Genomic DNA, 23,611 nt, shown 5'->3' on the forward strand with positions numbered 1-23,611 from the left:
AGACACTTTTGTATTTTTATGTCTGAGTTGGTAAGCAAGTAGTTTTTAAGTGAGGTGAAGCTTGGGGTATGCAAGACAAATCAGAGTCCTGAAAGGGGTACAATAGTCTGGAAAGGTTGAGAACTATTGAACTACACCACCAACTTAAGTCCCTTATACTGGCAAAAAATGATTTCTGAGGCCCCATTCAATTTACTATTCTTAGGAGTGGCCTTACCTCAACTTTAAGAAACTAAGATTAGAGCCATGACAAGTGGTGCTATTATCAGAAATTTAGTACAGTATGTCAACATGTGACAATAAAATATTTTGAAAATGTATGATATGAAATGCTAAACATTGCTTTGAAATTTTTCTGTACGTAGGATTTTACAAAATGACATACCATTCCATATCAGAACAAAAATCTATCTAGTATTTTAACCTGCCTCAATCCGTTACCTCTGCCCGTCACTGCAGAGGAAGGAACAAACTATCATAATGTGCTTCACCACCGTGCAGCTTACCTCCTTTAAGCATATATACGGTTGAATGTAAAAGTATATACATAAATCTATTATCTATATTTACTAGCCTCACCATCACCTATCTATTTAGCTTGTTAGTGTAGTCATCCCCATTGTATCTAATCCCCACATTAATCATCATAGCCCTTAAATTATTTAGTAAACTAACCAGTATTTAAACAACTTTTCTATTTATGATGAACTATGCTTCATATAAAACTAATGTATTTCTAATCAAACAAGCTGAGTATAGAGCCATACCTGATTTAACCATAAGGTTACTGGACAGCTGGCATTCCGGAGGGGGAACTGTTGTCACATTAGCGAAAGTTGCAATTGCAGTTGTAGGAGCAGCAGAATTGTTTTCCACTGGAGCAGGGGGGAGCCTAGTTGTTTTCGCTGATGCTGTAATAGATGTCAAAGCTGCTGTAATTGTCAGTGGATATGCAGTTGATGTTTTGGTGATTTCTGAGCTTGTGAATTTCTTGGTGTCAGGTACTGTGGTTTCTATCTGTCTTTGTGTGTGTGTTGTGGATGTCAGTGTGGAAGCTGTGACTGTGCTAACTTTATTGGTTAGAAACATAACAGTGGTGTGGGGGGGTGATGTAGGTGTGTGTCTTGGTGCAAACGGAAAGTTTGTATGTGCTAGTACTGTCGATGTCATTTTTGAGGCACTGTTATTTTTTGCTAGTGTTGATATCAATGTGCTTAATGCTGTCACAGACAGCAAGGGTGCATTTTCAGTGCCTAGAGAAAAAAAGGACGAAGTTGGCGCAGATTTTCCTGTTACTGATTTTGCTTCTGAAGTTGCTACTGTAGGTATTGCACCCGCCGACACTGAAGGTAGCACTGTAATGACAGAATGGGTAAAGTTGGTTGTTGGCAAAAAAGCAGAGGTTATTTGTGTTGGCGATGCATGGACAGAAGTTATGATGACTGACTGCAAAGCATTGGTGGTATGTGTTTGCGATGGGGTGCCACTGGTAGATTCATTAGGTACAGCAACTGTAATTAGAATATCACCTGTACCATTTGCGTGCCATGTCTCTGTACTAAACGTAGCTTGTTTTTGAATAACGCTAGTCAAGTGACTAGGTGGTTCTGAAACAGAGCTGTTTGTAAAGTCTGTCAAATTTCCAGAAGTCATGTATTTTTTTGTAGTTAGAATAGATATCGGTGTTGAACTTGAAGATTGTTTGGCTACTGGAAAGGAAGAAATTGTTGGTTGTGTACCACTGATAGAACTAATTTCATTATTAGCTGAGACAATCAAATTGTCAGTGAATTGAGAAGCCAATGGTATCTCAGATTGTGTTGTGTATAAGGCTTTTGTTGATGAAGAGACATTTTCACCATGGGTTGTCTGAGATTTCAGAGTGCTAGAAGCAATACTTGTATCATCAGCTGCAAAATCCTTCACTGTAGGCAAATACAGATGGGGGGATATTTCAAAGTTTTCAGTGAAGTTAGTGTCCCTGAGAGTGAAGAATTCAGTAACATTTTGAATTGTGTCAGTATCTTTTTTTGACTGTGCTGCAGGTAGTGCTGTAGTGGTAGCATGGGACGAATACTGAACACTAGACATTTCCAGGGCAGATGAACGTATGTTAAATTGTGTGAAATTAGGAGACTTAATTTCAGTCAAAGGTGAAGTTGAAACATTTTGATTAGATGTTGCAGATGTAGATGTTTCTAAAGTTACAGAGATAGAAGCAGTTTGTTTGTTTGTAACATCATTTATTTGCGGTTGCAGACCTGAAATTGTTGAATATGGGGTGTGATACCCAGTTTCTAATGAAGAAGTGCTTGAAGAAACTTCTATTATTGGAATGTTGGTTGTTTCTTTTACTGACAGAACTCTAACACCAGCTGAAGTAAGCTCGGACGTAGTACTCCATTCAGAAGCTGAAACAGTAATTATAGGTATCTTTGTAGTATCTAAACTGCTTTCAGAGGCAGCATTTGAAATACTAGAGAAAGCTGATGCTGGGCTGTATGGGGCTTCTGTTGCTGGAACAAATGATGGAAATGCATATAATTCTGAAGGCACAATAGTGGTCCATGGTTTTGTATCATCTGTGATTGAAACTTGATCAGTGGAAAAATCAGGTTTATTTAAAGCTGGTAGAGGGGCATATTCTATATGTGGAGTGACAATGGTGAATGCTCCTGTATTTGTTTCTTCATTTTCTGTTAAGTCTACAGTTGGACTTTCTCCATTAATAGCTGAAAGCTGTGAAGTTGTAGAATTATGAATAGCAGGTGTATCTTTAATAGTGAACACAGATTTTGAAAGGCCTGTATTGGGAGTGGGTAATGATACTGCAGATGTAGTAACAGAACCGATGATTTCTGTTTTCAAAATACTTTCACGCAGCATTGTTCCTGTTGTATGTTTGCTGGCTCGAGTTTCTGGAGAAACTCTGGAACGTTGAGATCCATAAGAAAGGACGTTGTTAGCGTGTATGTTAGTGTACACTTTGGCTGTACTACCTGTTTCGAAAGACTGATGGGATGCCTCTCTAACTGAAGAGCCATCAAAAGGTTGCAAAGTATGTTCAAAATCACTTGATAATATCACTGTGTTGGCTTCATAAACTGTATCAATTGCCTCTTTTCCAAAAACTTGACTGATTGACACTGTTGAGGGAAGGGACGAAATATTTATTAGAGGGAATGTAGAAGTGTTCTCATAGGCTGGTGTTGAGTTTGTTGCATTGCTAGTATGTGCTATAATATTAAAAGTATGATTTGTCACAGTTATTAAGGAAGATTCTTTATCTGTTGAATAAGGAAGTGTGGTTTTTCTGAAAAGAAAGTCTGATATACTTGTAGGTGCTGGTGGTGGAACTACTGCATTGCTAGTGCTTATTGCATCTGGAATAAATGTTCTTGGCACAGTAAAGGAAGACCTATTTTCTGTTGAATGGGAGACTCCCATTGGGCTATTAGAAGCTGGTGATAAAAATATTGCCTTGGTAGAACCCGACATGTCATTAGTTGATGTGGAAGACTGATGACTTGTCACTTTTGGTAATGCAGATATAGTGCCCACGGTATGAAAGAATGAAGTACTAACCATTGGAATCTCTGATTTACTATTAAAAGCTGGTGATGATGCAGCTGGGCTGACGACATTCTCTCTGTCAGTCACCACTGCCTTGAATGGCAGATTGGTGGGTATTGCTCCAGAAGAAGACACGTTATCTGTTGAGTGAGACAATGAAGTTCTTTCAGTAGGAAGCCATGACACCGTTTCAGAAGCTATTGGTAGGAAAGACTGAGAGGATATTACTGACAGAGAAGTAGAAGAGTGTGCAGATAGTAGGGACGTACTTTCTGAGGGTGACACTCTTCCCATTGTCTTTGTGGAATGTATCATTGTTGATCCAAAGCTATTAAGTGATGTGGTACCTGTGACCTCTTTGGGACCCCTTCTGGATAATGTGTGATTCACTATACTGGAATTTACAGCAGTGACTGTGCTTGGTGGATTATCTCTGCTTGCACTAAAATGAGAGTCAGTTGAATCTATGTGGAAGGAACTTTCAGTATCTGTGGATAAAGGCACTTTGGTGGGTAGTACAGTCAACTTAGAAAAGATAATGGTATGAGGTGATTGTATTACCAATGAAGAAAATGATGGTGATGGAACAGTTGCTAATGATGTTAGCTGAGATGGCACAGCAGTACTTGAATGTGTCATTGATGGCTTTGTGGACAATGTGGCAAACATATTGATTTGAGGCAAACCTGATACAATAGCTGTTTCATCTACATCTTGAGATGATGACCTCACTGGTGATTCAGCTGAAACTTCGGAAGGCTCCTGGGATGCACTATTTCCACTGCCTTGGTAAAGGGTGGGTGAAAAATTAGTTTGATCCATAGTTCTGGTGCCAGTCAGTGTTGTTTTTATTATCTGAAGCAAGTTTGCATTCTCCAATGTTTGTCTCATTGACATGTCAGCCATTGAGGAAGACTTAATTTCTGTTGAAGGCCATGTTGGTGAAAATATAGATCTCCAGTTAGCAAGAGACTCTGTAGAGGGGGCAACATTTGTTTGGTGTTGCTTGGTACCTATAAAACAATAATTAAAATGAATATTTTGCAAAAGGAGTGTTATCTTGATACACTATACCAGTGAATCTGAACAGGAAATGTTTAATCCTAGGTAAATGACTTATTTCTCTGTGTTGGAAGGACATAATGAATAAACAATCAAAGTTAAAAAATATGAACATGAGAAATGCAATGTGAATAAACATAATTGTCTCATTGTTTCATTATACAGAAAAATAAAAGATAACACTTTACTTACAGTGATAATACAAAATAATTACTGATATTGCTCATAAACTAGAATGGCTTAACCTACTAGGAAGCTAACTTGTTGTGCTTGAGACAACTTCTGATGTTATCATCTTCATACTGTGTCAAAATATTATATGCAGTGTAGTTGTAACCATGTTGGTCCCAGGATATTAGGGACAAAAGGTGGGAGAGATAATATCTTTTATTGGACCGGCTTCTACTAGTGAGAGAGAAGCTCAAATGCTCGTCTCTCCCACCAACAAAAGCTGGTCTAATAAAAGATATTACCTCACCCACCTTGCCTCTCAAAATATTATGTAAGATGTTAGGGTTTAGAAGCAGCTATACAGAGGGAATGGATTCTGACAACCAAACATCACTGACTTAGCATACTGTACATTATGGGAATAGAGTCAAAATTGGTTGGGTTCCTCTATGAAGCATCTGTACATGGTCATCTTGCCAGCTCTAATAACGTGTGTAATTATAGGCAGAAAGGCAAGAAAATATAACAGGGATGAAATTGATTAGGGGGGATTAAAAACAAACGAGGAAATTAAACTCCTTATTTGATATGTGCAGATGTATAAAACATCTCTAGCACCAATTTATTTAGCATTCTACACCATATTGTTCCTACGCTTTGTTTTCTTAAAATGATTACATGGTAAGCTTAAAAATCACAATTTGGAAAACCTTACATTCTTTTTATTTTAATTATGACTCCATCAAGATCAAAATTAACATTTTGTTGTTGTTTTTCATGAGATGATCCATCAACTAAAGCTTATCATTGTCCTTTTCCATTTCACTGTCAGCCAGATTGTGACCCAGCCTATGTACCCAGGCCATAAGAGGGAGCAGACCCCTCCCCTGTAATGGGCATGGGTAATGATACTACAGATGTAACAAAACTGGTCCTTTCCTCGCACATACATACACATTGCTATGTGACTTCAACCAATGTTGGAGTAGATGCTACAGACCTCCTACTCCCTTTTGAAACCACTTATAAACTTGAAGTGATAGCTTGTAATTTTAACAGTTTTCAATACATTGCACCCCTCAGTCAAGTGGATAAGAAGTAGGCAGGGCATTGGCTCAGCTCCCCCAATAAGCCTGGCAGTGCAGCTGAGCCAGCCCGGTAGGAGGTAATCTACTACCAGTAGGGGTCAGTGCAGATCATGACACCGCTGGAATAAGCAAGGAACATGGAAGATATCATGCCTGTCTGAGGCCACTTACTGGGGATTGATGCTCCTGCAATCAATGCAGCTGGGGGTTGATTTATCAGGTCTAGTGAAGACATGCTAAATCGACCTCAGAGTGCTCTCTGGTCAATTCCAATACTCCACCAGAACAAGAAGAGTAAAATAAGTCAACAGGAGAGCATCTCCCGTCGATGCAGTGTGGTGTGAACACTGCAGTAAGTTAACCTAAGCTACAGTGACTCCAACTACGTTATTCAAGTAACTGGAGTAGCGTAACTTAGGTTGACTTACCCTGGTAGTGTAGACAAGGCCTTAGGCTCAATTCCTTCTCTGTGCAGCATCTGTGCTACACATTGTTCTGTACACATACAGACAGGTCAGAATAGATGATCAAAGTTGTTCCTACTGGTCTTAAATCTGTACTTCTATTACTCTAGTCCTGTGTTTGGGTTCCAACCCACCATATATACAGATCTTCCATTCAAAACATTTTAACTACAGATACTCACAAGTGGCCGCCAAGTACTGCAGAGTGAAAGGTAATTCAGATTAGTTTATTACTAACTCAATATTATTGTTTACCATATAGCAAACATCTTAATTTGAAAATTAAATGCAGAGACCAAACTATTTTGAAACAAGTATTTCCATTTAGCATTAACACACTAGTTAAGCTAAGTAATATCATGTCCAACCTAGCATTTTCACATTACAGGGATTAAAGACCTTTCCTCTTATCATATTGTTTAAGAACTGTATTGGATCAGGATGAGAAATGGCTTTGTTGAAACATATGTTGAGAATAAGGCATCCAGATACAAATTATTTTAGGGAAGCAGCATACTTAATTGGAGTGAGAGAAAGAAGAGAATATTATGCACCAATATGAAATCCTCAGATATTTCCTAAATATAGGCAGCAAAATATTATATAGGGGAAAATTAGTTTAAATTATTATACGTACAAAGAGCTAGATTTTGCTCTTCAGTACAGTCCTGTGTCGGAGGTATTACATAAACCACACAATCCCAGGGGGAGCCCTACGAGGCAATGTGACTCATACAACCCTATGTCTACAATACAGATGTTACACCTATTGTTCTTCCCTCAATTGATTGAAAAATACCTTGCATCCACACACAAAAGGGCTTCCACCAATTTTCGGGGAAGCAACAATCACAAGCCACAAGACTGAAATGCCTGTAAGCTGCATGGAAACTTTTTAAAAACACCATAATAGAGGCTCAAATTAAATGTATACCTCAAATTAAAGAGAATAATACGAGGACCAAAAAATTGGCACCATGGCTAAACAGAGTAAAAGAAGTGGTTAGAGGCAAAAAGACATCCTTTAAAAAAAAAAAGCGTGAACTCTTGCAAGTCAAGTGTAGGAGTCCAATGAGGCAGGCCAAAAAAGAATTTGAAGAGCAAATACCAAAAGACTCAAAAACTAACAGAAAAAATATGTTTAAGTATATCAGAAGAAGGAAGCCTGCCAAACAACCAGTGGGACTCCTCGATGACTGAGGTGCTAAAGGAGCACTCAAGGAAGACAAGGTCATTTCAGATAAGCTAAGGGCTTGTCTACACTGGCACTTTACAGCGCTGCAACTTTCTCGCTCGGGGCGTGAAAAAACACGGGGGCGGAGGGATAGCTCAGTGGTTTGAGCATTGGCCCCCTAAACCCAGGGTTGTCAGTTCAATCCTTGAGGGGTCAATTTATAGGGGGGAGGGATAGCTCAGTGGTTTGAGCATTGGCCTGTTAAACCCAGGGTTGCGAGTTCAATCTTTGAGGGGGCCACTTAGGGATCTGGGGCAAAATCACTACTTGGTCCTGCTAGTGAAGGCAGGGGGCTACACCCCTCATGGAGCCAAAGCCTTCTGCATGATTTACATCAGGGGTCGGCAACCTTTCAGAATTGGTGTGCCGAGTCTTCATTTATTCACTCTAATTTACGGTTTTGCGTGCCAGTAATACATTTTAACATTTTTAGAAGGTCTCATTCTATAATATATAACTAAACTATTGTTGTATGTAAAGTAAATAAGGTTTTTAAAATGTTTAAAAACCTTCATTTAAAATTAAATTAAAATGCAGAGCCCCGGACTGGTGGCCAGGACCCGGGCAGTGTGAGTGCCACTGAAAATCAGCTTGCGTGCCACCTTCAGCACGCGTGCCTTAGCTTGCCTACCCCTGGTTTACATTATACAAGACTCACCTACTGCTTTCTGAAGATGACTCCTAGAGGGAAACACCAAGAGAGAGATTTTTTTTTTCTGAAAGCTTTGCTTTCTAGAACATCAGAATACATCAACATCAATCCATGTATGATCTGTAACATTCTCTCTCTTTCTCTGTTCCTTCACACTTGAAGGTTATCATTCTCATCAGCACCATACAAGAGATACTGTAGACTTGAGAGAGTGTCAAACTTAGATTATCACAGTTTGACATGTAGAGGAAAGTATGGCATAACTTAGAGTAGCAAAAAACAAATAAGAATATCATCTGCTATGGAGTCATCTGCTGTTTCTCTTCCACAACTTACAGCTACCCAGCTCCAGTCCTTTTCTCCTCACTTTAAAGTAAAGTATTTTTCTATGCCAGCTGGTAATTTTTCTTTTACATCCTTTGGTGAACAAAATCCCCCAGGCATCCACACTCATTCTGTTGAATGACTGGGGGTTTACAGAACTACTTACCAGGTGTTCTTTAGGCAGATTCAAAAGGCTGTCACACTGCTGCTGTGAAATTTCTTATGATTCCATCTGGCTACCAGTGCATTTCTAGAAACATCTCCAACTCTTACATCACCATCTTCCATTAGCGAGTAGCTGGGGTACTCGGAAAGTGAGAGAATCCTCCCAATGTGTGGAGTTTAATCTCAAGTGCATGTACATTAGAGCAACCCCTTTCCTAGTTGAGCATGGATGGATTAACATAAGCACCTACCACTCTGAGATCAAGTAATATGCAAACAGAGACTCAAGTAATAAAAAAATATATAAAATGTGTATGTGAGTGGTAGGCAGAACACACCAAAATGGGACAGAAAGAAACAGCTGCAAAGACGAGGAAGGAGAAACAAAGAAGCAAAAATGAGGTGAGACCAACAAATAAAAATGCATGCCAGGATCCTTCATACAATGTTGCGGCAACACTTCCTTTGGAGGCCCCTGCAGTATTTTTAGTAGCAATTGGAGAGGAGAGGACCAAATCCCATCTTTGTCTATGACATAACTACACCTATAACTGGCTTTGGGGGAACCTGGAATACTTGTTATCACTGCAGATATAAAAGGAGCATAAATGACTATACTTCTTGAAATATAGTACGACACATATATCAAAGCTGTGTGAGAAGTTTGGAAGACTTATGTGTAAGGGGACAGAGTTATGGAAGGCTAAAAAAGCATGCAGGAAAAGCTTGAACTTAATACTCAGGAGATCAGTGCACAAATTTGAAGACAGAGCTCTGGGAAAGAAAGATAACCTTAGCTGTAGTCTTTTTTAATGGAGAAGATTTGGAAAAAATAGGAGACCAGGGGACCAATAAAAATGCAGTTCCAGGAGAGCAGACAGGAAATTACTGGAGCATGGCTAAGATTTTGGCAGTGGGGACAAACAGGAAAGGAAGAATTGTGGAGACTCTATACAGAAACAACACAGCAGGAGGCCTAGATGTGAGGGAAATGGAGTGGAAAAGTGTCAGCAACGGCAGAGAAAGTGGGAAAGTAGAGGATTTGGAGGTGGAGTTGTAGCCATGTAGAACTCAATGTGGTGAGAAGACATCCAGGCAAAGATATAAGAGGTGGGTGGAGAAGTGGGCCTAGACAGAGGGTGAAAGTTCAGGAAGAGGAGAGGTAAAGTAGAGAGTGTAATGCAGCTGAACCCTTAGGTGGTCTTGCTCTCTCCTAGAAGGAGACTAGATAAAGAGTGGAGAGGGCTAAGGAATAAATTCCTGCAGCACGACAGCAGACAAAGAGAGGGGGAAAGAGATGGAACTATTGGAACAAATGTTCAAAGATTGGCTAAAAAGCAAACAGGAGAACCAAGAAAAAATAGCACCTCAGAAGCTCAAGGAAGACATTTTGAATAGGAGTGAATATTCAACACTATCAAAGAGAAGCAGAGAAATAAAAGAATATTAATTAAGGGCAGAATGTATTTAGTTGCAAGGTGAGAGCAGGCATAATGACTATCAACATGCATTTGATATTAAAATGCAGATAAATAACAGCCAGAAAAGTATAAGTACGTGGTGAGGTTTGAAAAAGATCCTAACGAGGCAAAGACGTTGAGTTGTAGCATTTACACACAAGTTGTGGTGTGCTGCCTTCTGGAACATGAAATCTTTCACAGGCTGTCCCAGGAAGCAAGGAGACCAGAACCAAGACACATGAAGGAACAGAGATGGCCTGATGGGACATGCGTGCATGAGTTGCAGTGGTAGCAACTGGAGACAGCTTTAGTAAATCCACTGAAACTAAAATTCCTTCCACATTTACAACTTCTGTTTCAGATTAACAGCCTCTGAAAATGCAGATTAGCATAGTTAATTACAGCGGTAAAGTGTCTGCCCAGGAGAAAATGTGACCTTTACAATCTACCAGCAACTCTAGCACTTGGCAAAAGCAGCTAAAGAGCAAATTGAACTGACTATGAAATTAAAAACTCTGTCCTGAGAACTCTGTACTCACTTAAATTACACACCGAGCCATAATTCGTACATTTCATTAGTTATTTATCCTATTTAGGATGACCTTTTGTTCTATCATACTTCAGGCTATTGACTTACTGTCGTCTTCTTCTTAGGGCTAAAACCCACTTAGCAGTGAACTCATTAAAACAACCATTATTGATTAATAAACTTTTTCATTTTCAGTAACAGGAAATATTTCAAAATGTGCCAAGGCAGGAAAGAGAGAAACCAATCATTTCCAGAGAAAGTTATGAATTTTCACCTATACAAACAAACACAGGGCTCAATCGTGAGCTCTCCTGTGACCTGCATAGAGAAGTAAGAGTGCATAAGGAGCCTCCTTACCTTAGGACCCCACCCAGACAATGATGGCCACTCTCTCTTCTGCACAGGGGTGGGAAGTGTGGGAAGCTTTGGCTCTGCCCCCCAGTGCACCAGCTCCTATACAACAGCTGATGCAGACAGGAAAGTAACCTATGCCATCAAAAAGGATGTTGAGATTATGTCTCCCTGGAAAAAGGGGGAAGCCCCAGGACCATAGTCTGGTTCCTGCCCCGCTCCTGAGGCAGTGCGTATAAGCACTGCCCCTTATAGAAGGCTGGATTCTAAGGTTTCAGCCCAACCTACAGTGAAGTTGACTATATTGAAAAAAGGTTACAATCAACAAAAATGCATGTTTCGGAGTAGCAGCCGTGTTAGTCTGTATCTGCAAAAAGAAGAACAGGAGTACTTGTGGCACCTTAGAGACTAACAAATTTATTAGAGCATAAGCTTTTGTGGACTACAGCCCACTTCTTCGGATGCATATGCTCTAATAAATTTGTTAGTCTCTAAGGTGCCACAAGTACTCCTGTTCTTCTTTTTTCAAAAATGCATGTGTCTGCCATGTCCATAAAACCTTGCATTTCTGTACAACGATTAGATCAGGCCACCGCAAATTGCACACTTATAAAGCTGAGGTTTGAAAACTTGGCCCTATTTGCTGTATGGTGTTAGAAGCCAGGGAATATGAAAAAAACTAGTTGCGGTGTACATGTTCTACACTAGATCAGGTAAGGAATGGCTTAAGTCCCTGCTCCACGCTAGAGAACCTACCTATTCAGTCTGTCAATTAGAGAGAGATTCTGTCTCCCATAAACTCATCAGGGCAGGCCTTTAAGCAAGAGGAGGAAATAGCTTGGGGTCTCTCATAAAGAACATTTTCTCTTTTCTTCCAGTCTAGGACAGAACTGAGCCTGGAGACTCTCAGAACCAGCCAGACTGAAAGGTCAGGAGAAACTGGGGAACAGACTGCTTCATTCCTGCCAGAGTTCTGCACCCCTCAGAAAAGACTGTTTGAATGTTCTATTGATTTACAATGACTGAAAGGATCCTGCCAGAGTCCTTGGCAGTAGATTCTACACAGTGATCCAGTTCTGAGGAAAGCCTGTGTTTTACCACTCTGGAAACCAAATGGAGCAGAGGCGCTCCAGGCTGGGAGGCTGCTGCACAAAATAGTGTTATAGTTTTTCTTTTGTGCCATTTTTTCCTTTTATTCTATGGCTCAATGCCACAGCCCCAGGATGGCCTTTTACAAGTCCCTGTAAGAAAACTACCAAATACAGTACGCAAGTTCAATATCTGGCACCCCATTTTTCAAATTTAAAAAACCCCAAACCCCCAAGTCTTCATTGGGTAGATGCATCTATTAATAAGACAAGAAACAGTTCAATGTTTCAGGTTTCAGAGTAGCAGCCGTGTTAGTCTGTATCCGCAAAAAGAATAACAGGAGTACTTGTGGCACCTTAGAGACTAACAAATTACTCCTGTTCTTCTTTATTCAATGTTTCAGTTATTTGGAGTCTGGACTTATTCAGGGGATGTGATAATCCTGGAATAAACTTAAATGACTTAAACCAGATTTCCACTTTTATTGGACTGAGTTACTTTTCAATGTATATTCAGGTCATCAAGATTTATTTATTCAGCTTTACTAACTATATCTACTTGAAGCTCTAAGTGCAATACAAAATATATTTAAAGTAGTTTTTAATAAAATATCAATAATAAATATCAAAATAAGGCACTAAAATAAGGACTTTCACCCACAGATCGTAAAAGAAAAAAATCTCAGCTCTCCTACAATATCTTCCCAACCTAAGACAACTTCCCTATGCAAGCCTCTTCCATCCACTAATCAGCCCTTCTCTTCTCTTTCCCAAGAAAAGCCTAGGAAATCAAGTAGGTGTTCCAGCATGTCCTGAAGGTCACCATATCCCAGCTCTGGTTAACTATGGAAGGAAGTGAACTCCAAACCAAGGACCCCGTTCAGAGAATGCCAGTTCTGTCCTGTTTATACGAGGAGAGATCTGTTTGCTTGAATGCCTCAGATGATTTCAACTGTCATGGTAACACACAAAACCAATCAGCCTCTCAGATAGCTAAGACCCAAACCATAGAGTGCTCTAAAGGTCTACATCAACACCACAGACTGTCTGGAAATCAGTTGGTAACCCGTGCAGACCATGGAGCAGATGTAATGTGGTCTCTTTAAACTGTTTTACAAGGTAAGCACTGCATTCTGCACAAGCTGTAATATCTGAATGGTTTGAAGATACAATCCCCATGCAGAGCACATTGCAATGATCTAATTTTGAGTTGACAAAGGCATAGATAATGGTGTGGGGATCTCTGCATCGGAAGGGAAGAGATGCAACCTCTTTTGACACATGGCACCTATAGGAAGTGCTCTTGACAACTGCTGCTTACCTGGGAGTCCAGCAAGATGCCCAGGCAATGAATTATGGAAACAGAGGATGGACACATCCTGTTAATCATGAGTGCCGATATAATTTCGGCTATTTTCTCCATTTGCTTCAATCCTACAAGTTTATCTCAGTCATGTTTAGGTACAGCCTCTGCCAGATAGCCAATTCAATTAAATTTTATTAACTTGCATATGACATACGTCTTTTGCTAAAGAAAAACATACACAATCTAAAACAGCAGCAACATCCATATAATACTCAGAATGTCACTCAGAACCTAATAAAATCTCTCTTCTTCGGCACAATGCAGAAAAGGGCAAAAATTGCCACCAATTTGCTATTACCAAGGATTGAGAAAAAACTAAAAACCTTATTATTTTGTATAAAAAAGAGGTAAAATCTAGCATGCTCTCAGAAGCTGGAAAATTCTACAATCCAAATGATAATGAGGTAGATCTTCCAATGCTCCAGATTTACATGGGCAAAGATGAAGATATGAAGGAACTTTTCCATATCTACCTTTAAGGATAGCAGTTTCCATGATTTGGAGTCTTAACTGAGTATATGTCTGACATAAAAAAATGATTTGATAACTCATTCAAATGTGGTTCAAAAACATGAGCCCTCTTCAAAGTAGAAAACCAAAAGGCAAACGTAAAATCATGAATCATAGCTAGATGTTCTTGTTGGATAGTATCAGTCACTCAATGTTTGAGTAATTGGTTATGTTGATTAGACAATATTAACAATGAGTAATAAAAAAATCTATTCTAGCTATAACAAACAGAAGGGTCTTATACAATGGAAATAAGGAGTACATGGGTTGTTCCTCCATCTCCTGGAGGTAAAGAGGGGGCAATGTATAATCTGGAAGAGTACAGATCTTACACCAAAACTTAAGAAAAGCACTACAAGCTCTGCTACTTACAGAAGAAACACCCATCTTTGCATGTAAAAATGAGGCCGGGGGCGAATTTGGAAGAATTAAAAGTCCCCTCAAATATTATTTTAAACAATCTCTTAGGCTAAAATTTGGCCACTAAATCAAACTTCAGTTCCATAGAGTGTCTGCACTATTATTTTAGCATTAATAACTCTTAGCACTGGGACAACTCTGTTCCCACCATAGGAGTGGGTAAAATAGGACACCCCTGGAGCAGAGCTAAGGCCCTTCCGTTTAAAATCTTAGTACAGGGACCAGCAGCCCGAATGATGAAACTTTATCCCTAGATAAGTAAAAGCACACACTTGTTCTACAGAGTGGCCTTCTATCTTCCACACAATTTGTGGAGAGTTCTTTCCAAAGGTCATGACCTGGTCTTGAGCATTACAGTAAGAGGAAAAAATGAAATAACTGACGGTGGCCTCTTGGAGTTTGCGATAAAACAACCAGATCTATAACAACACCGCAATAAATCTACCCCGAATTTGCAGCAGAGAAAAATTATCTTCCTTTAAAACATCCATCACATTATTAATAAATAGATTAACAAGAAGGCCTCTCTGGCAAGCTCTCCTAGAAACAGGAAAACCTTAGTACATTTTCCATTGTCTTTACTTCTTACCCTAGACATATTACTCTGGTGTAGAGCCTCCAAAATGTACAAGTCTTAGATCAATACCATCCTTCTTGATTTCACCCACAGTTTATCTCAGTTAATAGAATCAAATGCTATTTTAGATCTACGAAAGAAGCATACAATCTAGTACCCTTAACCACAATATATTTATAAATCATATAGAATAAAATAAAACAAGTATCAGTTGTGACTCTACCAGCCTAAAGCTGGATTGTTCTTTATATAACAAATGAGCTTCTGAAGCCCGTATTTCAAGTTTAGAAACCGGGAATAAATTTTCCCTGTCACATCTAACAGACTAATAGGTCTATATGATGCAAGATTCTTTCTATCCACCTTTTTAAAAATAGGAACTATTATACTGGATTTCCAGCCAGATGGAATCCATCCAGTATGATTAATTACTTTAAATAATTAAGGCCAAGATTAAGATACTTCTGCAAAACTACAGTGGGGAGAAAATCTTCCTCTGGAGGTTTTTTCCTTCATTGGGCTAAAATAAAGGACTGTATGTCACTGTCTGTTACTGAAGGTCAGAGCGGTAAATCAAAGAGAGGCTTCCTGATTGCATCAACTATGGTAGAATTCAATTTTAAAAAACTGTTTGGGGGAAATCACTAATACCTGGCCAAAATGTACTATTCCAGGCTTCATTAATATGGGGTTCCTCAACTGGAGTATATCTACCAGAGCAGAAGGCAACCATCTTCCAAAACATTGAAGAATTTTTAGCCTTAGCTGCCACTTCAAAATCCTTCCACAAGGATCTAAGATATTCTTGGTTTTTGTGATATAATAAACCTTTATATCTTTTTCTGACAGCTACTAAATTCTGAAGAAAATTAGGAGAGGGATTGAATTTTACCCTAATAGCTATATACACTAGAGCAGACTTCTCCTTCACACTGTCCACATCAAATTGTCAGATAATTCTGACCATGTCCCAGTCGCCATCAGACACTGGAAAATTATTCTGCAACACCTTAAAGATCAGAGGAGACTGAAATATACAGCTGGGTGACATTTTGCAGACACTGCAGCTCCTACTTCCTCACCAACCCCCATTAGCAATACCAAATACAAAGTGAAGAAGACGAGGCAAGATGGAATCCTGTGGAACCCCTAGTTAGGAATACCTTCAGAACTGAGGAGTATCTGCTCACTCCCACCCTTTTCAGATTTCTGAGAAAAGGAACAGACAATCAAAAGTGACCCCTTTATTCATAACTAGTTTCTGTGGTTGTGTCAAAAATATATCTATAGTAATGGCATCAAGATGCTGACAGGTCTAAAAAGAATTAGCAGAGATACCTGATCTTCATCCATCATCAGGCTGAAATCATCAACACCAGCAATGTAGTTTCTGTAGAACATTCAGGTCTAAAAACTAACTGGCTGGAGTGAAACCATCTTCATAATCTTCACCAAATTTATTACAGGATAAAGACTGCATATGTTGAGCAAGGTTTTAACAATTGCTTTTTTATGAGAACCTGGAACCTCGCCTTTGCTTAGGAAGGCACTGACAATCACTTCCATCAATGACCCAAATTACTTCCCATTGGCTGTTATCAGCTGCTCATATATCCCCAGCAAATACCTTGGGCTAAAACTCAGAGAAGACTGCATTTGTGCTCCCAGAAATGAACTCCACTTCTACTGAAGCAGTAAGTACAGTCCGGTTCTAAGTTATCTTACCCACAAAATAGTTAGAAAACTCATCACTGTGAGAATCTCAACAGCATACCAGGTTTAGACAGTCACAGTTAATCGAGTTGTCTATCACAGGATACAGCTCCACTGATCAGAACTTTGTAGATGCTATGGTGGATGCACAGGAACACTTCTTGGCCTCCTGCAGAGCCATGGCATAAGATTCTAATATTGTTTAAGACCTAGTCAATCCAATTCAGACTTGTGCCACAAGTACTCTGGCTGTTTTTCCACTCACTTCATTAGTCACAGATTATCTGGATATACAAGTGGCACAAGTGTGAAGCCGAAAAAGAAAATATTTAGGAGCTGCTATATCAATGGCCAGGACATCTGTCCATCGAAAGAGTCTTCTAATAGATACTGCTGTCAGAGATGTACTATATGACTTTAGGAATTTTAACCCACATTCTTCAACCAAGTTTCTATTTTCAAGTGTGGTTGATTAAATCATTAACATAACTTCTAAGGAGCACCAACACATGAATGAAAAATATTAATTACGTTAATGTTAACTGCTGTGAAGGCTCAAATTTACTTCCAAATGTACTTTAACTTACAGCATACTAAATTACACACAGACATGCAGACCATATAATGGTGACATCCACATGATAAATAGCATTATCATGCATCTTTGACCACCTCATCTTGATTCTGCCCTTCTAATCATACTCCTCTAGGACTACTGCTAACATTCCAAACCTGTGAAATCATCCAAAGAGCCACTAGTTAAAAATAAAAACATCCATAAAGCTGTTTCTCTCCCTCCCCCAGCCGCTATATGAAATTTTCTCCCTGATTTCCAGTAGTATAAGGTGCAGGCTGATCAATATTCACTCCTGGGCTAGTGATAATATAACATTTAATATATCATCAGCAGTCAGAATTAGAAAAAGAAAGTTCATACAAGTGGAAGGAAGAGATTCCCTGCTTTCCAAAGGAATGCACAGAACTTGCGTCTAGCTTTGAAATGTACTGAGATATTGAACCTTAACATCATGACATTATTATAAATGTACAAGCTATTTGAGGTTATCTTAGAGGTTGCTAAAATGTATTAGTTATAATTTTTTATCCCAGTACAGTTGTACTCATGGTATTAAGGGAACACAGACTTTATGGATGGAGGGATATGAAAAATGCTATCAACAGAAACCATAAATATTCTCTAAGGCATTTTAAAAATAGGTTTCCTGCAAAAATATGTGGCATATCCAGAATACATAACAATGTGATACAAAGATTTTAGTAGCACTTGCTTTGGTGAGCTGCATAACTTACTTATTGGCTTCACCACTTGTGAGTAATGCTGCCATTCCAGATGCATGTTGATGACCATTACACATTTCTCTGTGGCCTGTCTGGCAGAGACTTATGCATAAGCTTGTGCATACAGCTAAACACATGCATTGGGGGGGGTTGTTGTTTTTTGAGGGGGGGTTGCAGGATCAGGACCTACTTATCCCAATAAATACACACACACACACAAAACGCACACCATATGCTCACATCCTCAGCTGATATAAATCCAAAATTCTGTGTTAACTTGAGCACAAACGGATAGTGGAAAAACTGACTTCATTAGAGCCAAACCAATTTACACTAGCTCAAAATCTAGCCCAGCGTGAGTGAGTGAGAGAGAGAGAGATCTAAAGGAGCTATCAAAATATATCCCATTGTGTAGTTTTCTTAATATAACTGATTTGTTGGAACTCACAAAAAAGTTTATATTAATTCAAGGTACTGAATTACGTATTTTAGGGCGAGTTAAAAAACAAAATCATTAGATTTTGTCTCCTGAAAGCAGAATTCAGGTGCAGTCTATTAAAATGTGATTACAATTGTCATTAGTTACAGAAGCTACTAGAAAATAGGGTTCCCCTCCCTATGAAAAATGTTGATTTTTCATTGAAAAGATGAAAACCTGAAAACTAGCAATTCTTTTGTTCTCACTAACCAAAAAATCTAAAAATTATGGCCATAAATTACCAAAAATCAAAATATTTTTGACCAAAACCTACCAAAATCTGGAAAAGGTTCTGGCTGAAAAAAATCTGTTTTCTGACCAAAAAAAATCAAATTGCTGAGGAAAGCAGACACTTTCTGCAAAAATTTTCATTTAGTCAAAAACCCAATTTTCCATGGAAAAAATGTTTTGATGGAAAATGTTCAACCAACCTTATTAGTTATGTTGCACTGTCACATTTTCCTGCATGCAATAATCAGTGCAGTGTTATAGTGTGTTATGAATATTTTTACTTTTCTTCTCTCACACAAAGTTTTCCAACCAGGAACAGCCAATGAGACTACATTTGCAGCCAAATACACATTATCAGCAGTATTTCATTTAAATTTTCATCTGTAGCACTGGCCACCTATTAGTTGTGGATGACAGAAGCGTGACTTGAAACCAGCAAACAGTTCTCTTCAGGTTTTCCTTCACCCTGTCATCATCTCCTATCTACCTCAGACACAAGGTGGATAATATTCAGGAGAGCACAACATGCAAATCCTTCAGGGCTGTCATCAATGACACTTCGGGAACTGACAGGCTTGTGTGGGTTATACAAAATACCATCCTTCCCTGGGGGCTAAATATGTTTATTTTGTGACACACTGAGTTCCAGTAGGATCCTAGAATAGTAACCAGCAACTGGGTGTGGAGGGAAAGATAGAGGATAAACCAGAGGATAAAAGACAATACACATAGCCAGAGTGAAACTCCATACCCTTGTAGTTGAGGAAATGGTTTTGCCACTAGTAATTACAGCTGCATCATCTGCATAAATGAGTGTTACGTTCAGAGAACAGATGTTCAGTGGGATCATTAGTAAATATAGGAAGTAAATGTGGGTTGAAAGCAGAGCTTCATTCAACATAATATTTTAGAGTAATAGCAGCTAATCATATTGAATACAGAATCTTCAATAATGGCTATTATCTTTGCTCTCTTTAAATACACGTTTATTTCTACTGCCCGGTTTCTACTTGGGTGTCAAATTATTCTGAGAAGTTAAGGGAAATGGCTGACTTCAAAAGTGTGATTGATTGATTGATTGATTTTTGCTTCTCTAAAGTGCAGCATTTTTTAAGATATTCTGCCTTAGCATTTTACTTACCCATTAACATTTGAAACCAAATATTTACATGGACTTTTTAAAAACATGTTGTACTAACCTTTGGTAAATAAACATCAGTTCAGGAATCAAAAGGATACATAAAGAGGCTTCATTTGTACAATTTTGACTTTTTGCTAATTCTCACGATTTTATCCCAAAACTTGTCTTTGGTGTTTTTCATGAAGATCCATTTCTGAATTCAGCTGATTTTATGAGAATCTCAGATTATTTTTTAAGGTAAATTTCTAACTTTTGTGGTTGTGGAAAAAAGAACTCAATATATATATATATATTTAATCTCATATGCAACTCTCAAGTTTTGGAGGCCTGACTCTTGTTTTTTTGAATATTTGGGGTTGGTAAGACTAAAAGTGGCCCCAAAATGTGAATGTACATTAAAGGATTTTTTTGTTGCTACCTACAATAAGTACTTAGACATCTTAGGAACTGAAAATGTGGCATCTACTTGATTTTTCACAAGTAGTTTCAAGTCCCAGATGGTGCATCCTTTAATTTATATGCAGAAGAAGAAATGGGTTTTCTTCAACAAAGGCTCCTGTAGCATCATACTGTTTGCATAAAGCAGGCACAGTTAACACACAGCAATCAAATACAAGCCCAGGCAGAAGCCACTAAAATAATCCTAAAATCACACACATTATCCTTGTACTGAACCAAAATAAAATTGTGCTCTCTTTTGAGCTTATTAAAACAACTTTCAAAAGGATGAACCAGCTGTAAAATCAGTTCTAATTTCGATCATGTTTTCCAACAAACTCCTACATAAAAATTTGACTAAAAAAAGTCACTTCCGACTATTTAAACTAAATAAGTTTTAATTAAAATTCAAAAAAAGATGCAAAAAGTTTTAGAATTGACTAGCCCTTCCAAGTTCTGTTGAATATTTTTAAGACTATGTAACCCAAAAGCATGGTTTGGTTTCTTTTACACAGCTACATTAAATAAGGTTTTGAGATAACCAAGAGAGCGGTTAATTCTTCCTTTGGAAAGGGCATGATTGCAGAGCTATCGTGTAATATACACAGTGGTAGTACATGTATGGGGGACACCTCTCCTGTGGCCTTTAGGTGTATATGTGACACCTTTTCCAGCATATTATGCAAATGATGAAATGAGGCACAAATTTTCACACGAGGATGAGCCTGTCCCACACTCAGCAGTGGTGGCTACTGTCCCACGGGGCTGGGCCCCATTCCCCACTCCAGGTGTTCTGTGGCGCTGCAATTCCGTGCATCATGGTCTCAACACCACTCACTCAAATTTGGCCTGGCCACTGCTTCATGACAGAGGGGAGGCCAGGCCAAACCTGAATGGTGCTTCAACCGTGTGCACCAGGTCATAACACCTGGAGAGGGGAGCTGAGTGAGTGCAAGGTGGGCTTGCTCTCCAGCCCATCACCAATAACTCATCTCCCCACTGGTTGCAAAACCTGGCTCCACTTCTGAATGCGCATAGTGAATATTTCACCTCTGTAATAAAGTCCATCTGTCACATGTACAGTATCTATACATGGAAAATGGATTTCCCCATGACTTATACCATCCTGTGTTCTTTACAGAGAACTTCCACATTATGTAGATTCTATCTGCAATCAAGGACAAAAAGGTGAAGACTGAAGGAAAACATTGTTTATTCTGTACAGTGCTTCCTGCCATGTGTTCTAGTAGTGCCCTACTGGTAATGCTTTGTAAGCATAAAAGCCACACTTCTACAAAATCAAAGGCATCTTAGATTATCTCATTAATAGAAAACTTGTTCTTCTGGAGAAAATGTCAGCACACTCTACATAATTTATTTTATTTCCTATTTGGGGTAAAAGTTGCACTGCCTCTGTAAGGATGAATTTCAAATAAAGACAACTAAATTACAATCTGAATTGAATCTAATTCAGTCTGGAATCCTATTCTGGGGTTCAGCTTTGTGTTATGGTACTTATCTTTAACCATCTTGGACTCAGGAGTCAGAATTTACTAAATCTAAAGAAATCTGCTGCTTAACTACAAAATACATTAAGATTAAGGTAACAGATTCATAGGTCTGCCAGCCTCAGAGGTAACAAACGTATAATAAACACAAATGTGGCACACAGTTCTTTATGATGGAACTCTTTCCACATGAATGAATGGGTCTAAATACATGAGCTCTCTTTAAAAAAAGAATCCTTGAAACCGGTGTGATTCTTAGGTTACAAAGATTCTTTTCCTAAGCTTGCTTGATAGGACAAGTGGGTAAGTAATGGTACAGTTCAAGGAGCTGTTTTTTCATTTCCTGATTTTTTTTATTATTATTATTTTAGGGCAGAAATCATAAACTGAATGGAAGAAAGGCTGATATGCTGTTTTAGCTTCTTCTCTAATTCATATGTACCAACTTGTGACAAGCTGCCATTTTAAATCACATCTTTTCCAAAAATCTTTTTGTTTATTTAATCCTACCCTTTGAATTCTGCCCCTTACACATACTGAAGCAAAGAAGTGAATCCTCAAGAGAAAAGAAATGCTATGAGGGGCAACTCCAATTTCAGAGGACAACAAAAGATATTACTGAGGTCAAACCAGTGTGACAAAGCAATGACTAAATTCTTCCTGAGCACAAATCAAACTGCAGCTTTACTATAACCTGCAGTAGCCATTTAAGATGAAGTGGAGTATATTCTACAATTTAAAATGGCATCTTAATGAACTATGCATATTAACTAGGCTAATTGCAAAGCTCATTGTCTGCATCATTGCAGCAATAACTGTGGATCAAGCTAGAAAGTGGTGTGCAAATGTTTGGAAATGTTTTTCATTTCCTTTGACTTTCACTGTGCTTTGCATGGCAGTGAAATAGATTATTAACCTTCACTTTTAGGGCTTCTCTCAGCAGCACAAACGAGGTAATGGCTCGCCTTTATAGTAGTGTGTCAGCTCTTTCACCTTCTCACGTCTTGAAAACTCACTGTAAATGCTATTTGACATGACACCATTACCATCAGAAATAAAATCAGCCATCCCTATTGACAGAGCAGGAGAGGCTAAAAGCAAACAGGGGAAATCCGGTCAATGTAAGTTAAATAACTGCCCAGTCAAATGGAAATTAACATATTAGCAGCCTCCAATTAAAACCTGCGTGGAAAAGATGAACATATGCAAATATATGACATATGTTATACATGTGAAAGAAATGGTAAGCACTGGTGGATTAGGTAGCTCAGAAGGTTGGTAATGAGTTATGAAGCTTGTGACTTTATCATTAACAGTCTGAATCCAGCCTGGGTTAATAGTGACTAAAATTAATTATCTGATGAGTATTTAGAGTCCTACATGGAAGGGGACTCAGTCCATGCCCAGCAAGCTGGTGTCTAGATTGCAAAAATCACTACATAAATCACTACATGATACCCTCATTGGCAGTCTCAGGAAATAGGTCAAGACTGAATGGACATGGGGATTAACCTAACTTCACATCACTAGAGATCTTCCATTTCACTTTTGGGGCATTTTATGATGAAAGGGAGACATGGCAGGCAAGTTAATGCTATGTTAAGGAGAGATTTTAGAGGAAAGACCTATTTCCCCAAATATTACTACAGTACAAGGACAAGACACTAGAATTCAAACAAGTGTACTAGCATTTTCTAGGAGACCAATTGGTATTGTTTAGCATCTCAGTGTACAAAAATACAGTTTGTAACATATGTATGTAAGCAACT

General features: G+C 38.7%; 1 protein-coding gene across 2 annotated transcripts in view; it reads right to left on the reverse strand.

Moving 5' to 3' along the window:
- KIAA1549L (KIAA1549 like) overlaps window positions 1–23,611 on the reverse strand; it is a 200,608-nt gene that overhangs the window by 86,829 nt on the left and 90,168 nt on the right. The window contains exons 2-3 of one of the 2 annotated variants that reach the window (XM_042857267.2): window positions 4,260–4,586; window positions 768–1,355 (exon numbers count right to left, since the gene is read on the reverse strand). In XM_042857267.2, the coding sequence (XP_042713201.2) occupies window positions 768–1,355; window positions 4,260–4,586 (915 nt within the window). Of the gene's footprint in view, window positions 1–767; window positions 4,587–23,611 lie in introns of both variants that reach the window. The other variant, XM_042857266.2, reaches the window with a different exon arrangement.

Source organism: Chrysemys picta, chromosome 4 (assembly GCF_011386835.1).
Source record: "Chrysemys picta bellii isolate R12L10 chromosome 4, ASM1138683v2, whole genome shotgun sequence".
Taxonomy (NCBI): Eukaryota; Metazoa; Chordata; order Testudines; family Emydidae; genus Chrysemys; species Chrysemys picta.